At 54.9% G+C, this 15,277-nt stretch overlaps 7 protein-coding genes across 7 annotated transcripts; 6 read left to right on the forward strand and 1 right to left on the reverse strand.

Moving 5' to 3' along the window:
• Positions 1-598: 598 nt before the first annotated feature.
• Positions 599-1,207, forward strand: MRS44_002628 (uncharacterized protein; the record flags this gene model as incomplete). The annotated part of the gene is made up of 4 exons (XM_046282939.1): positions 599-670; positions 719-771; positions 832-1,121; positions 1,173-1,207. 4 exons carry the CDS (start codon positions 599-601, stop codon positions 1,205-1,207), a joined length of 450 nt encoding a protein of 149 aa, XP_046136738.1.
• Positions 1,208-2,129: 922 nt separating this feature from the next.
• MRS44_002629 (uncharacterized protein) lies at positions 2,130-3,287 on the forward strand (the record flags this gene model as incomplete). The annotated part of the gene is made up of 1 exon (XM_046283862.1): positions 2,130-3,287. The coding sequence occupies one exon, from the start codon at positions 2,130-2,132 to the stop codon at positions 3,285-3,287; it is 1,158 nt and encodes a 385-aa protein (XP_046136739.1).
• Positions 3,288-4,116: 829 nt separating this feature from the next.
• On the forward strand, positions 4,117-5,809 carry MRS44_002630 (uncharacterized protein; the record flags this gene model as incomplete). The annotated part of the gene is made up of 3 exons (XM_046282940.1): positions 4,117-4,297; positions 4,350-5,689; positions 5,747-5,809. 3 exons carry the CDS (start codon positions 4,117-4,119, stop codon positions 5,807-5,809), a joined length of 1,584 nt encoding a protein of 527 aa, XP_046136740.1.
• A 2,149-nt stretch (positions 5,810-7,958) lies between these two features.
• On the forward strand, positions 7,959-9,834 carry MRS44_002631 (uncharacterized protein; the record flags this gene model as incomplete). Its single annotated transcript, XM_046275186.2, has 3 exons — positions 7,959-8,063; positions 8,124-8,265; positions 8,318-9,834. The coding sequence occupies 3 exons, from the start codon at positions 7,959-7,961 to the stop codon at positions 9,832-9,834; spliced, it is 1,764 nt and encodes a 587-aa protein (XP_046136741.1).
• A 945-nt stretch (positions 9,835-10,779) lies between these two features.
• On the forward strand, positions 10,780-11,646 carry MRS44_002632 (uncharacterized protein; the record flags this gene model as incomplete). The annotated part of the gene is made up of 6 exons (XM_065622900.1): positions 10,780-10,782; positions 10,838-10,848; positions 11,030-11,213; positions 11,270-11,343; positions 11,399-11,447; positions 11,506-11,646. 6 exons carry the CDS (start codon positions 10,780-10,782, stop codon positions 11,644-11,646), a joined length of 462 nt encoding a protein of 153 aa, XP_065478972.1.
• A 503-nt stretch (positions 11,647-12,149) lies between these two features.
• MRS44_002633 (uncharacterized protein) lies at positions 12,150-12,632 on the reverse strand (the record flags this gene model as incomplete). Its single annotated transcript, XM_046280757.2, has 2 exons — positions 12,150-12,473; positions 12,522-12,632. The coding sequence occupies 2 exons, from the start codon at positions 12,630-12,632 to the stop codon at positions 12,150-12,152; spliced, it is 435 nt and encodes a 144-aa protein (XP_046136743.2).
• A 410-nt stretch (positions 12,633-13,042) lies between these two features.
• On the forward strand, positions 13,043-15,055 carry MRS44_002634 (uncharacterized protein; the record flags this gene model as incomplete). Its single annotated transcript, XM_046275187.2, has 1 exon — positions 13,043-15,055. One exon carries the CDS (start codon positions 13,043-13,045, stop codon positions 15,053-15,055), a length of 2,013 nt encoding a protein of 670 aa, XP_046136744.1.
• Positions 15,056-15,277: the final 222 nt, after the last annotated feature.

Genomic DNA, 15,277 nt, shown 5'->3' on the forward strand with positions numbered 1-15,277 from the left:
CGTGGGCTGAGAATATCGATGACCTCATTTGCACCCATCTCTCGAGGTTCGAGCCTGGTGTCCGAGTTCACAGCGCGATATGGCAAAGAGCTGGCGCCTGGAGAGAGCTGTCGCCCCGGTGACTGCACTGCAGAGACCTTGATGAGTGCCAAACTGCTCTGTAATCAATATCTCAGCGCACCTAAACCTAGCCCCCACTCATTGGCCGTTAAGACTGATCGTGGACGTCGTCTGTTTGGTTAATCGTCGCCTGGCTGACCTCAGTCCTCGGATTCACCCTCACCACTGCCAGACCACTGCCTGTCGTAATTCTCCTCTTTGGGCGGACACGACGCGTTTGCTTCTCGACATAAATTGTCCTTCGACTCTTTGCATCTGCTCCTTCTCTTCTTTTCTTTTCCACCATCCGCAACTTTGTTGTTCACCACGCACATTCTCGCCTCGCAACACAGCGCAACACTCAACCACAACACCTCGTTCAACGACCGTGAGTTTTTGCTTCGCTTTCTTTCTGCTTCCTCTACGCTTGCACATTTGTCTTCTCAAGTTTGAGTTTTCTGTTCATCCTGACGCGCTTGCAGTCCAAACACTCGTCACAATGTCCAAGCAAGACCCCGCCGATCAGGTCAAGTTCCTCGTCTCCTGCATTGGACACACGTCCAACGGCCGAGTAAGTTCAGCCCTTTTCGTATTTCTTTACAGTAGCTGATATGAATAGCCCGACTTCCAGGCCGTCGCCGACGAGCTTGCCATCGTTTCCAAGGCCGCCGCGTAAGTACCACCTCTCCTCACCCTCCTTGCCCAAGCAGACACTGACACAAACACCAACAGCCAGAAGCGATATGAGCGAATGCTGAAGGCCCATGGCATCAGCCGCCCCGGCGTTCTCGCTGGGGGCGACAGCGCTCCCGCCACTCCTACCAAGCGCAAGGCCAAGGCCGAGGGTGCTGGCAGTGCCAAGAAGAAGCCTGCTCGCGGAAAGGCCAAGAAGGAGTCTGACGAAGACGAAGAGGCCGAGGCCAAGCCCAAGCCCAAGGCTAAGCGTGGCAAGCAGGCGGACAAGGTCAAGAAGGAGGAGGAGGACAGTGACTCTGGCGAGTCTCGTGGCTCTTCCCTCACTGGTACGTTCAAGTGTTTTTTCTCTTCTGCTCATCAACTAACCTCCCTAACAGAGCCCCCCGCCGCCTCCGAGGAGGGCAGCTCTTAGAGCAAGACGACAACCGCATGATAATCTGATGGAGGAGCTTTTTGGAACAGAAAAACACTGACTTCGTACACCTATTCCGAGATCTCTGTTGCAACTACCTAGTTATCTGATTAGGATGTCACAGTCGGAGCAGCAGCATCGTCGAGGACATGGTCGGGGGGATGAACGAAGTAATGACAATAATATCATCTTAGCATCGAGTGGACAATGTTCCATAGTTGAAGCATTTTAATTCTTGAGTTTGTGTGTTCTCCAGTGAATATTTGTTGTCTCGTGATGCTCCAAACAAGCCGGACTTTCAACACCAAGTGATCCCCTCCAGTCAAATTGTCAGGCAACACTCTTTGATTTCTCTCCAAACTGTCGCAGTCACGCGTTAATTTGAAGCCTGACCGTGGGATTCATGTTTATGTATCTACCAGGCAACACGCTGCAAGCTATTGAATAATGCGAGGCGTAGGTGAAGGCCGTTTCTGAGCCACATTCTCCATCACCATCCTCCACCACCTTCGTCTCGATTCATCTCCATTGTCAGCCTTTATTCCTGTGTTTTTTCTTCCCCCGTGGCCGCACAAGGTCATTTATTCTCTATTGTCTCTCTCTTTTTCGGCACTCAACTTTATCCATTCATTCTGCACTCACGTCTTGGCTCCCGCCGCGTCCCTCCTTTGAACATGTGCAGCGACATTTCCTTCTCTTGATTATCTCGAGACAGACCTCCATCACGCAAAAGCTGCCCTACACTTGTTAACCTAGCCTTGAGCATCGAGACTTCTATTAATTCACATCTTGTGAATTTCTTCCCATCCATTGTCGCGTCGCCCATACTGACCTGTCAAGGCACATCTACCGCTTCACCAAATACATCAACAAACCCACACTCCCTTATCGTCCCTTTGGCTCTGCCTAAGAAGACCCCCTCATGTCGCCGCCTTCTAATATCCCATCATCGACCTCTCAGCTGCAGAGATTCAAATCGCAGCTTAATGATCTCGTGGCCCGCGAGAGAGCCCACACCCAAGCTACTACTGCCGTCACTCCCGAGTCGCCCATCGAGGCATTCCTCCAAAAGCCCGAGACTCCCAAGGAGAACACTAACTTCATGGCGTCGACACGGGGATGTAGCACCTATCCAGCTGACCAGCTGCAGATGATGGCGTCGCAGCTGGCAGAGGCGAGACGCAATGGAGAGTTCCCCACCACCAAGGCGTCTCCTATGGATGTTGATGCAACCATAGAGGACTACCAGGCTCTGACACGGCTTCGGCAGCTTCGCGGCAATCCCATGTGCCCTGCCCCTGAGGCCTACAACCACCTCCGCATTGAAATCACCCGCCGCATCAGAGAGCGTGATGCCCTGAGCGGGGAGGATGAGACCGAAGGCGCAGCAGCCCGTCGGGTTGACACATATCTTCAGGCTGTTCAGCATGAAAACCGTTACTTTGCTGCTGCTAACAAGTCCATGCCCCAGCGCCGTGGACAAAATGCTCACAAAGGCAACAACGGTTACAACGTCCAGAACGCGAAGGGCAACAACGCGAATGGTTCTGACGAGAAGATGCGCTCCATGGTCGAGCAGACTATCGAGCAAGGCATCGCCGACGCCACTGGCCCTCTTCGCATGAACGTGGGCAAACTTGACGCTCAAGCAAACACGCTTCGACGCCAGAGTGACACCATGGGCCAGCAGATCGAGATGCAGCAGCAAACCGTCTCGGCTCTGCAGACCATGATCCAGCCTCAGGCCTTTAATATTCAAGCCACCACCCAGAACCTCGCCATGACACATGGTCTTGCCAACCAGCTCTCCCAGATCGCCACTGAACTTCCCCAAGCCGTCAACCAAGCCGTCGCCTCGGCTTTACAGGAGCAAACACAAGCCTCACTCAACGGTCTCCTCGAGGCCCAGCGACAGGCCATCCACGACATCGAGATCCGCACTCAGCGCCTGAACGAGCTGAACCGTGAGGCCGAGGCCCGAGACAACCCCACGCGCAGCAGAAACAATTCGAGCGCTAGTGCAAGAGACCGTTCCAAGATCCAGAGTTTCTTTCAGAAGACGTTTGGGCGTACGAACTAGGGTGTTTATGCTGGGTGGGTTCGGACATGACTACGGATGCGAGCAAAGGTGCACATCGAGGCATCCTCATGTATGTAACCAAGACCTGTCACCATAATGAGGAGAGATCTCTTTAATCAAGAGGAGTATTCATGCCGATTCTTCAACTGTGCAATCCGGTGACTGCAAATCAACGTGCAAACATCTTCGTTTGGGTCAACTTGATAGTGACACCCATGCGGAACACTCTGCGCAAACAGGACAAGCGCTTGGAATCATGGCCCTAAAAAGATCTTACATTCGAAGCTTCTCATCTCAATTCAACTACATGTATCATCATCGCAAAAATTCCTACGTGGTGGTGTTGCAAAATGTCAATATCAAATGCGACCACCAAGCATCACGACCAACCTCACCACCGCGATCCTCTCCGTCAGGGCCGTCCTCCACGAGACGCGCTGCCCTGTAATTCTGACCTAATTCTCCAATTAAGGTTGTGCGCTTCCAGATTAGGTGATTTCCAGCTACGGCGCAAGCGATTGGGTTGACGGTCGTTGAGGTATGCGACTCCTCCTCGACGGCCGGCTGGCAGCTGTCAACCGTCCGACGATGGCTTCACTCAGGGCACGCTCCAGCACTGGCAGCTTCGCACATTTTACCATAAGAGATTTCATCTCTTCCTCTCCTCCTCCCTCTCTTCTTCCTCTTCACCAGAATTTGAATCCAAGAGATCTTCACACTCAACTCAATCTTCGATTCAAATTTATCATTCACTCAGTTCGTCGTTCAAGTCACTTGTCACGTTTACTTATCACTTACTTCACGTTACGTCTTCAAGTCACTTTGCACGATGTCTACGTACGGTCACACCAAGTCTGCTTCCTCATCTTCCTCTGCTTCCGCGCCGACCCCTTCCCGCCGCCGTAGCAAGAAGTCTCAGCAAGCCTGGACTCACACTCACCATCTCCCTACCGCCGAGCAACGCTCTCTCAACGGCCGCAAGAAGGATCGCAACCTAATCTCATGGACTCGTAAGTACTTCGACTTGATTCACTCTTTGCCTCAATTCTAACACTGTTTTAGGACCTCGGATGTCTGACAAGCTCCTCCAAGTTCTTGTGTACGAATGCAACAGAGCCAAGATCAGGTTGCCTTGGGACCAAGTTGCTCATCGACTCAATCCCGGCTCCAGTGGAAGCTCTATCATTCAGTGGCTCGGACGCAACCGCAACGACCTCATCGCTGAAGGTCACATCGTCCCTCCTCCCCTTTCCCCTCGCGCCGACAGAACTGTTCGCGGAGTCATGCGTGCTGATCTTGATGGCGACGACACAACCACCACTCGTGAAGTTCTCTTCACCGAGCCTCTTTATCACCCTGAGTACAGCCTAGGCGATGCTCCTGAGATCAAGGACCCTTTCACCTCTCAGATGGAGGCTGTCATTGGCGCCCCAGAAGCACACACATTCCCTGATGCTCAACTTCCTGTCACTCCAACTCCTGTCTCTCGTCGCCGACGCCGCCGTCATCACACCCCTCAGCCCTCCGTCGTTGAGTCTGTTGTCTCTTCTTCTCCTTTCTCTCCTCCTGGCTCCGAAGTGTCTTGCCCTTCTTCCATCCCGGCATCTGCAGAGTCCGAGTCTCAGTCTCCTGGCCTGTTCCTGTCCGAGCCTGCTGACGACTATCTTCCTGAACTGCCTGCCGACTACGACGACGAGTCTCCCAGCGCGTACCTCGATGAGCCTGAGACCGACTCTCTCACCAACAACGCGGGAACCTTCTCTGACGAGGCCACCCCCGAGTACCAGGTGGTGTTTACTTCTCCCATCACAGCCTCCACCGCCGCCTTCATGATCGAGCTGGTCGAGTCTGACTCGGAATCGGACACTGAAGACTTTGATGGCTATCCGCTGGTCGAGCTAGACCCGCGGGAGCCTGAGGAGTCTTCAGTGTCCGAGGAAGAGGAAGAGGAGACTGAGCCTGTTCCCGTCGCCGCCCCCGTTGTCGTCGCCGCCCCCTTCGCCGACAACAGCGTCCAGAACTTCGCCGGCCCAGGTTCGGTCGCAACTTTTGTTGCGCCAGCCTTTGGGCCGGCAGTTCCGTTCGACGCCGAGGTCATCGCCGCCTCCCTCCCTCCCCCTCCCCCCTTTGATGTCAACGACATCACCGACTGGTCCTGGTTCCCTGCCGCCCAACTCGCGGCGGCAGAGGAGATCAACCAGATCGACCTGTTTGCGGGACTCGACATCCCGCGAGACATCCTCGGCAGCGGGACTGGGGTCGCCAGCTTCCCAGCTGGTGGCCAAGGTTATGGTTTCGACCTAACCTACCAGTTCCCTGTCGCAGGTTCTGTCGCCGACGACGTCTTCTTCGGGGCGGGTGGCCAAGGCCAGCCCGCATTTTCGCAAAACCTGAAGAGGATGGTAAGTTTTCCCCTGAATACTTGACATGAACGAACAACAACTAACATCAGTCAATAGCGGGGAGAGGGAGAGGAGTCCCCTTCGAAGAGGGGTTGCCCTGGGTGGTTTATCCCCCAGTAAAAAAAAGAAATTAAAAAAAATTAAAAAGAGAGAGAGAGAGGATGTCGCCGGTTGCTGTTTCGTTTCGTTCCCCGAGAGGGAACAGGGTCTAGGCTTGAGACTTTGTAATTTTGTTGTTTCTTTTTTTATTTTGGTCATATAGAGGAATACCGACTCGGAGTCATCTGCCCATGGCAGAGTGTATTATGATTGTATCGCATCACCACTATCAAGTACTGCTGTGACGTGAACTACCTTTGCCAAGTATTGAGTCTTTTGATACTATTGACGCTTCTCTGAATACATTCTATTTCTATGGGATATCTAACATGTGTACAGACTCAAGTTAGTAAAACATAGTACTGAACTACTTTATCATACCTAGATCAAGCGCAGTCTTTCTATGAGGGCAACGCGCATGTCTACCGCCGCGGTCTTTGCTTTAGAGTCCGAGGGGGAGAATGTGCTGCTTCTTTGTAATTGCTGAAGCTCCTCAATCTCGCTCTTCCCCGGGAGATGGATGCGAAACAGGATGGTAGAGAGGCTCGGTTTCTCTGACTCGCTCATATAAATAGACGGGCCAGAACACCACGACCGCCCGTTCTGGCCCATCACACACACCACACACCACACCCACCATACCCACCTTCGACTGCCATTTCATGAGTCTTGGTTCTAGATTCATGACGAACTTGTCCGACTCCGCAAGGACTTTCTCTCTCAACGTGCCGAGTTGGAGGATCGAGGCATCCCGGATCTCAGCCTGGAACATGCGTTTAACAACCTCTTTCCCTTGGCCCTGGAACAACTCGCCCGACGATCCAATTCTCGAGGTCTTCGTCGCTTAAAGGACAATCTTGCTTGGCTCAGGCTGACGGCATGAGCGCTTTCATACCGAAAGTAATGTACGCTGCATCATCGTGGATGAGCTACAGAGATGCTTTTGGATGACACACCAGAACCTTTATCACCAAAAGCCCCTGATACTCATGAGCAGTGCACGGGGTTTGGAATACCAACTGCAACGGTAGTGACTATCCAAGTGGTAGTTCAATTAAGGTGAGCTGCAGGCCTTGCCTGGTGGCTGGAGCCGAGGTCCCTGTTCTTGGAAGCCAGACTAGCTCAACCTTTGTTAGTGGGCGTCCTGTTCACAAAATCATATTCAGTGACACGATCGACTCATTCCACCCAGGCAATAGCCATTGCTCAATGTTTACTGTTGCCATCGTTGCTTCTTCTTGCTTCCCGTTCCTGTCCCTAGCCTCCCTTCTCCAGCCAATGCTTACTTCCCATCATTGCCTCGCTATTTTTGTCCAACCACCAGTTATGCTCGGTTCGCGCCTTGCAGACTGCAAAGAGTGGGCCTATGCAGCATATTCCTTTGGCACAAGAGGTGAACAAACTACTACGTGGAGCCGGAGCCGAGAGCATCTTATGGCTGGGGTTTGAAGTGAAGAATTGGGAGAAGAGTTGTGCTGAGCTGAGAAAGATTGCAACTGGTCTCGGAACACGAATTTGAAGTGTCAGAGGAGTTACACCAGTAAATCAAATCAGCAGTCATAGCCAATGCGGCCTTGACCATTTCCTCGGCCTCCTTCACTCATAGACGGCACATTCAACGCCCATGTTGCATCTACCGAAGGATAGCGCAGGCATGGTTACTCGAGCCACAGAGAACAAGAGCGAACCCCAGCCAACACATTTGTCATGATGGAGTCGTTGGTGGAGCCGTTCGCTGGACATTGAAAGCCGCTCGTGACCCGTCAGAAGGCGCCAGAGGGCTCGCAGCGGTGCGCAGAGGTATGTCGCCTCGGCTATGGCTCCGGTAATATGAGTTCCAGGGCCCAAACGCCGCCTCTTGGAGGGGGTTAGCGACCTTGTCCGGCGAGTCTCACGGACGTCGTTGGAAAGGTGTGGAAAGCGGCCGGCGATGGCGCTAGGCTTCTTTGGGACTAGACTCGCTTCTGGGTGGATGTTTTGCCGACGCTCCGAGCGACGATTTTTTTGGACCTCGAGCTCTTCTCCAGTTTTGCCATCATATCAACCTCTTGTCTCCCCGTCTCTTCGCCCTGCTCGTCCGTCCTCGTCCCAAGGTCGAATTCCTCCCGAGCGTTCTTCCTCCTCTTCCTTTTTCTCTTCAGTCACATTATACCCCCCTAATTCACACATCATGCAGCGCGCATTGAGCACTCGGGCGAGGGCCTCTGTCCTGTCCTCGGCAGCCACCAAGTACCGAGCGGGCGGTCTTAGCCAGCAGGTCCGATTTGCTCACAAGGTAAGAAGATGATGAATTGAGATCCTAGGCTTGCGAATTGGGTCACTGACATGTCTACAGGAGCTCAAGTTTGGTGTTGAGGGCCGCGCTGCTCTTCTCGCCGGTGTCGACACCCTCGCCAAGGCCGTCGCTACCACCCTCGGACCCAAGGGCCGAAATGTCCTCATTGAGTCCAGCTTCGGCTCTCCCAAGATCACCAAGGGTTCGTACAAGCAGTCTGTTCATCTTCTTCGACATTTAACTAACTACAACAGATGGTGTGACCGTTGCCCGCGCTGTCAGCCTCAAGGACAAGTTCGAGAACCTCGGCGCCAAGCTGCTCCAGGATGTTGCCTCCAAGACCAACGAGGTCGCCGGTGACGGTACCACCACCGCCACTGTCCTCGCCCGCGCCATCTTCTCCGAGACCGTCAAGAACGTTGCTGCCGGCTGCAACCCCATGGATCTCCGCCGCGGTATCCAGGCTGCCGTCGAGGCCGTCGTCGAGTTCCTCCAGAAGAACAAGCGGGACATCACCACCAGCGCCGAGATCGCTCAGGTCGCCACCATCTCCGCCAACGGTGATATCCACATTGGTCAGATGATTGCCAACGCCATGGAGAAGGTTGGCAAGGAGGGTGTCATCACCGTCAAGGAGGGCAAGACCGTCCAGGATGAGCTCGAGGTCACCGAGGGTATGCGATTCGACCGTGGCTTCGTCTCCCCCTACTTCATCACCGACGCCAAGTCCCAGAAGGTCGAGTTTGAGAACCCTCTCATCCTCCTCTCTGAGAAGAAGATCTCTGCTGTCCAGGACATCATCCCTGCTCTTGAGGTCTCCACCCAGCAGCGACGACCTCTTGTCATCATTGCTGAGGACATTGAGGGTGAGGCTCTCGCTGTCTGCATTCTCAACAAGCTCCGTGGCCAGCTCCAGGTCGCTGCCGTCAAGGCTCCCGGCTTCGGTGACAACCGCAAGTCCATCCTCGGCGATCTCGCCATCCTGACCGACGGTACTGTCTTCACTGACGAGCTCGACGTCAAGCTTGAGAAGGCTACCCCCGACATGCTCGGCTCCACTGGCTCCATCACCATCACCAAGGAGGACACCATCCTCCTCAACGGCGGCGGTGCCAAGGACAACATCGCTCAGCGATGCGAGCAGATCCGTGGCGTCATGGCTGACCCCACCACCTCCGAGTACGAGAAGGAGAAGCTCCAGGAGCGTCTCGCCAAGCTCTCTGGCGGTGTCGCCGTCATCAAGGTCGGCGGCTCCTCCGAGGTTGAGGTCGGTGAGAAGAAGGACCGCTTCGTCGATGCCCTGAACGCTACCCGTGCCGCCGTTGAGGAGGGTATCCTGCCCGGTGGTGGTACTGCCCTCATCAAGGCTTCTGCCCACGCCCTTGGCGAGGTCAAGTCTGCCAACTTTGACCAGCAGCTCGGTGTCAGCATCGTCAAGAACGCCATCACCCGCCCTGCCCGCACCATCATTGAGAACGCCGGCCTCGAGGGTTCCGTCGTCATTGGCAAGCTCACCGACGAGCACGCCAACGACTTCAACAAGGGCTTCGACAGCGCCAAGGGCGAGTACGTCGACATGATTGCTGCCGGTATCCTTGACCCCTTCAAGGTCGTCCGCACTGGTCTCATTGATGCCAGCGGTGTTGCCTCTCTGCTAGGCACCACTGAGGTCGCCATCGTCGATGCTCCCGAGGAGAAGGGCCCTGCTGGACCTCCTATGGGTGGCATGGGCGGTATGGGCGGCATGGGTGGCATGGGAGGCATGATGTAAGAGACGGAATAATGTGATTGGGATGATATGATGTACAACAAAAAGCTGGACGGACGGCGCACATGGTTTGCGTGTTATCATGGGACAGTGGCCTTGCAATCTCCCCTCTCTCTACTCTACCTACCTTTTCTCGACCACCACGACGGCCTTGTCCTCATACCCCCTGCAGATTTTCAGGCCACATTTGAGCCCTGTATAATAGCATTGACTGTGTAGCACTAGCATGAAAAGACATGAGATCAAGAAAGAATAAAAAAAGAAATCTATAAACATACATCTGTCTCTGGTTGCCTGGGCTGTGTTTCGTAAGGGGTTGATTGGAAGCTGATGCCTCGTTTAGGCTTCACCGAAACGAGGCCGGGCTCGGCGGGCGGGACAACAGGCAGGGGTCTGTAGCATTGATGAGATGATGATGGGTTGCTGAGGTCGTCGTCGTCAACGACAACGAGACAGCACAGACAGCCGCACGGCCTCACCTCGCCATAGCTCTGGACGAGATGATAAGCTGACGAGCCACAATTGACACGCACGCCAGGGGAGTCACGTGGAAGGCCTCCTCATGGGTGGTGGTTGTGGTGGGGGAGAAGGTAGGTAGGCCAGGTGGTGTTTTTCTCCCGCAAGAGGTCTGGCCCCGCCTTTCTATGGGACAAGTCCCAGTCCCCCTACCGCCTAAATCCGCCCAACCCCCAAGATACAAACGACCCTCCCTACAACGCCCATTTCCATCTTGTTTCTTCATCTTGAACCTCGACTACTCTTAACCTCGATCTTCTTCCTCTCCCGGTACGCCAACGCCTCCCCACTTGGTCCTGCACCTGCATCTCCCCCTCTGCACCTCTGCTGCGCCTGATCCTCTCTGTCCTGATAGCTAATTCGAAAGCTCCCGCCAGCCCGTCCGCCCCTCATTCCCAAGATCTCGCCCGTCTCCTGACGTAGACCGCAACCATGGTAAGCTCACCGACGTCTCCTCCAGCAAGATCTTCTATCTAACTGTGTTTTTCAGTCTCAATCCGGGTTCGTCCTCTCGCTCTCTCCCTCGCTCCATTTTATTCGCGCGCCGTTTCCCCCCGCGCCTGATGCTCCCCCCTCCCCCTCGACCATGACGCCGCCGCCGCGGGGCAACACAACACAACAAAACACACGCAGCTTCAAATCTTTGAGACAACCGCGCTAACCCGCCGCCTCCGTGTTCCAGAGCCACCGTTTCCCAGGAGTGCATAACTGCCTACAATGACTTGAAGCTCAACAAGAAGTACAAGTACATCGTCTACAAGCTCTCGGACGACTACAAGGAGATTGTTGTCGAGCACGCCTCCGAGGACAAGGACTGGGAAGAGTTCCGTGAGAAGCTCATCAACGCCACCTCCAAGAGCCGAACGGTACGCCCCGCTCATGAACTGACGAGGAATCCGGACAAGAATCTGACAGGTTGCAGGGCGCTGTCGGCAAGGGTCCCCGATACGCCGTCTACGACTTTGAGTACAGCCTGGCCTCTGGCGACGGTATCCGGTGCGTTTGAATAGCCCAGAGTCAGGCACAGGCACATGTCCTAACAATTTTTCAGAAACAAGCTCGCCTTCATTGCCTGGTCTCCCGATGATGCCGGCATCCAGGTCAGTAACCCCTGTCTGTCCTCGCCTCGCTGCGAACCATGAACTGACACCCCACCAGCCCAAGATGATCTACGCCTCCTCCAAAGAGGCTCTGAAGCGATCACTCACCGGCATTGCGGTCGAGCTCCAGGCCAACGACACTGATGATATCGAATACGACACCATCATCAAGACCGTCAGCAAGGGTCTTGCTGGTTAAGCGCGCTGTCACGAATCAACCCACTAGCCGCCCCGCACTCTATAGAAGCGGTGCCGGCATAACTGAGCATATCTAGGGTCGTTTCAAGCGTTGAGAGACCAAAACAACCATGATGTAGGAGTGCAACTGTGGATGGAAGCACGGGGATGGTGGACGTCCTTCAGGGACGTGAGCCATCGAGTTTACTTCTGGGCGGATACGTAAATTCTCAGATCTGCCAGCCCTGACCATGTACCGTACCACGGGAATAAACTCGCATGCTGGTATGTGGAATTATTGCCATTTTTCATCTATCGTGTCGTCCATCATGTCTGCGCTCTGAGAGATATCATGGACTTGCTTGGCTGGACTGCCAACTCGATCTGAAGAGACCGGATAGCTCCTCCGCCTGAGTCTCATCCTTTAATCGCTGCATCAAGAAACCCTTGAGGTCGCTCCAGAACTCTTCCGTCTCCAATGCCTCCTTGCCTGTAGGCAGCACCTCAGGGGCGGCCTCGGGCTCCTCAGGGGATGGCAGCGGCTCCACCAATGACCATGACCGTAAACTCGATAGACAAGTCCGTATCCCCTAGGAGGTCCTTGAGAATCTTGCTGTCCGGCACGGGCTTCTTGTTGTGTAGCAGCTTCATCTTTGCGACGGGTATCCTGGTCTGCTTCTGGACGTTGCTCTTGATGTCCAGGACTGAAGTGTCGAGGGGCTGCGAGGTGAGCTTGATGCTCAGAGGAGGGTTGCGCAGGGACTTGAGGGAGACGGTGACGCTTCGCTCGGAGCCGGGAGCGAGGTGGGTGGGCTTGCTCATGGCCTTGGGCATGCGGGGGATGATGTACTATCGCTGTTAGAAGAGTCGTGGGTGCGGTATATGCTAGGTTCGTACAGGTGGCCGAGCCGGGAAGGTCTTGGGATCTTCGACATGGTCGGCAGAGAGTCGGAGAGGTCGCGACTGGAGCGACCCGAGGAAGGTCTGGGCAAAGGCGGTTTCAGACATGGTGAGCTTGCGATGGGAGGTAAGCTCGAGGTGGGGTTGAGCTGGTAGGTGGTAGGAGGTGGTGGAGTTAAAGATGATGGTAAACGAGACTCCCAGGTCCTAAGAAAGCTCCTCGGGGAGATTTAGGCAAAATATCGAGACTCGAGTCCAAGCAAAGAATGTTGACCGTGTCCAGATCATCGTCATTGAGCATCGCCTTGGGCTTGGGGAGTGGTGTAGCTCCACCACAGCGTGGATCACGTGGAGATTACCATCTTATCGGACCCTTGCTATCGTTGCGCAAAGAAAAAAGTTTCGGCGGGGACTGCCTTTTTCTTTGGTAGCCAAAAAAGACAAGACGGCCTCTCGCGTCTCGTCTCAATATTTTTTCTCTAATAACTCCCACAATCGATTGATAACACTCTTTCAAGATGGGTGTCGGACGTCGCATGAAGAAGCAGGGCCCGCCCCAACCCCTGTCGGAAGAGCACTTTGCAAAGCTCAAGCGCAAGGCCGGTCTGCCTGCCGATCCCGTCGTCGAGGCGCCCGAGAAGAAGAAGCGGAAAACCAGCAAGGCTGCCGAGCCCAAGAGCAATGGAGTCGCCAAGAAGGACTCTGCTAAGAAGGATGCTACCAAGAAGAAGGGAGCCAAGGCTGCGAAGGCTGCGCCGCCCGCGCCCAAGGCGAATGGCAAGAGCAAGAAGAGCAAGGCCCCTGCGCCGGCATTGGAGGATCTCTCTGATGAGGAGATGGATGATGAGTTTGACCTGGAGGATCTGGAGGATGGATCTTCCGACGCTGGTGTTGGATTGAAGGACGATTTCCTCGCCTCTGGGTCCGACGACGACTCTGTGTTCGACTCAGAAGAGGAAGGCGGCGCTGCAAAGGCCATGTGGTCCGAGGATGAAGACGAGTCGGACGCCGAGGAGAAGCTCACAGCCGCCAACATTGAGGGTCTCTCAAGGAAACTGGACGCTCAAATGGCGGAGGACGCTGCCGAGGCCGAGGCCGAGATGGCTGAGGACGCTCTGCAGACCAACATCCACGGCGACAAGCCTCACATTCTACAAGACGATGACGAGGACGAGGACGAGCTCACAAAGACCAATGCCCTGCTGGCACCCGATCTGCAGCTCCTGCGAACGAGAATCACCGAAACCATCCGCGTCCTCGACGACTTTGCCAACCTGTCCGAGGACGGCCGCTCGAGAGTCGAGTACACGACACAGCTCATCAAGGATATCTGCGCATACTACGGCTACTCTGAGTACCTGGCTGAGAAGCTCTTCAACCTCTTCACACCCCGCGAGGCCTTTGCCTTCTTCGAGGCCAACGAGTCGGCGAGACCCGTCGTCATCCGCACAAACACCCTACGCACTCACCGCCGTGACCTCGCCCAGGCCCTCATCAACCGTGGCGTCACTCTCGAGCCCGTCGGCAAGTGGTCCAAGGTCGGTCTCCAGGTCTTTGAGAGCAACGTTCCCCTTGGTGCTACCCCCGAGTACCTCGCCGGCCACTACATCCTCCAGGCCGCCTCATCTTTCCTGCCCTGCATGGCCCTCGAGCCTCAGGAGAACGAGCGCGTGCTGGATATGGCCGCTGCTCCCGGTGGAAAGACGACTTACATGGCTGCCATGATGAAGAATACTGGTGTCATCGTGGCCAACGATCCCAACAAGGCCCGAGCCAAGGGTCTCATCGGTAACATCCACCGTCTCGGCACGCGCAACGTTGTCGTCTCCAACTACGATGCTCGAGAGTTCCCCAAGCCCATGGGCGGCTTCGACCGTGTCCTGCTTGATGCTCCCTGTTCCGGTACCGGTGTTATTGCAAAGGATCCCAGCGTCAAGACCAACAAGACGGAGCGTGACTTTATGCAGCTGCCTCACATCCAGAAGCAGCTTGTCCTCGCCGCCATCGACTCGGTTAACCACGCCTCCAAGACCGGTGGTTACATTGTCTACTCGACCTGTTCCGTCACCGTTGAGGAGAACGAGCAGGTTGTCCAGTACGCCCTCTCTCGCCGTCCTAACGTCCGCCTCGTTGAGTCCGGCCTCCCCTTTGGAAAGGAGGGCTTCACGAGCTACATGGGCAAGAAGTTTGATCCTTCAATGCGCCACACCCGCCGATACTACCCTCACACTTACAACGTCGACGGCTTCTTCGTCGCCAAGTTCCACAAGATTGGTCCTACACCCCTCAAGTCGTCCGCACCCCGCGACCGCTCCTCGGGCCCTGCAGATGAGGAGGAAGAGGTCATCGACAAGACGCCCATCGCTACCGATGACGACGAGGAGCCCAAGTCCAAGGCCGATGACGACTTTGGAGGCTGGGACGAGGACGAGGACCAGGAGTACATGGAGAAGGGCAGGAGGAACGCCATGCGCAGGAGAGGTCTGGATCCCAGGAGTAACAGCAAAAAGGCCAAGAAGCAGAGCAAATAGTAGATATACCAACCGTTGGAGCGGGCGTTTATTTGTCCAAAAAGGGGGTCTGGGTGTAAACTGTTTCTATATCTTAGAGTTGTGCTGCTTTCAATCTCATGGCTGGAATAATACAAGAGTGATGTCTTTAAGCGGTTGAATACTCGGCCCATCATTGTGCTCAGGCAAACTTGTGATGAGAATAAGTGAAGTCTGTATGATGAAAGTAGAAGATGTGCATAA

The sequence above is a fragment of the Fusarium solani genome (assembly GCF_023522795.1).
Source record: "Fusarium solani strain SB1 chromosome Unknown bctg00000001, whole genome shotgun sequence".
Classification (NCBI taxonomy): domain Eukaryota; kingdom Fungi; phylum Ascomycota; class Sordariomycetes; order Hypocreales; family Nectriaceae; genus Fusarium; species Fusarium solani.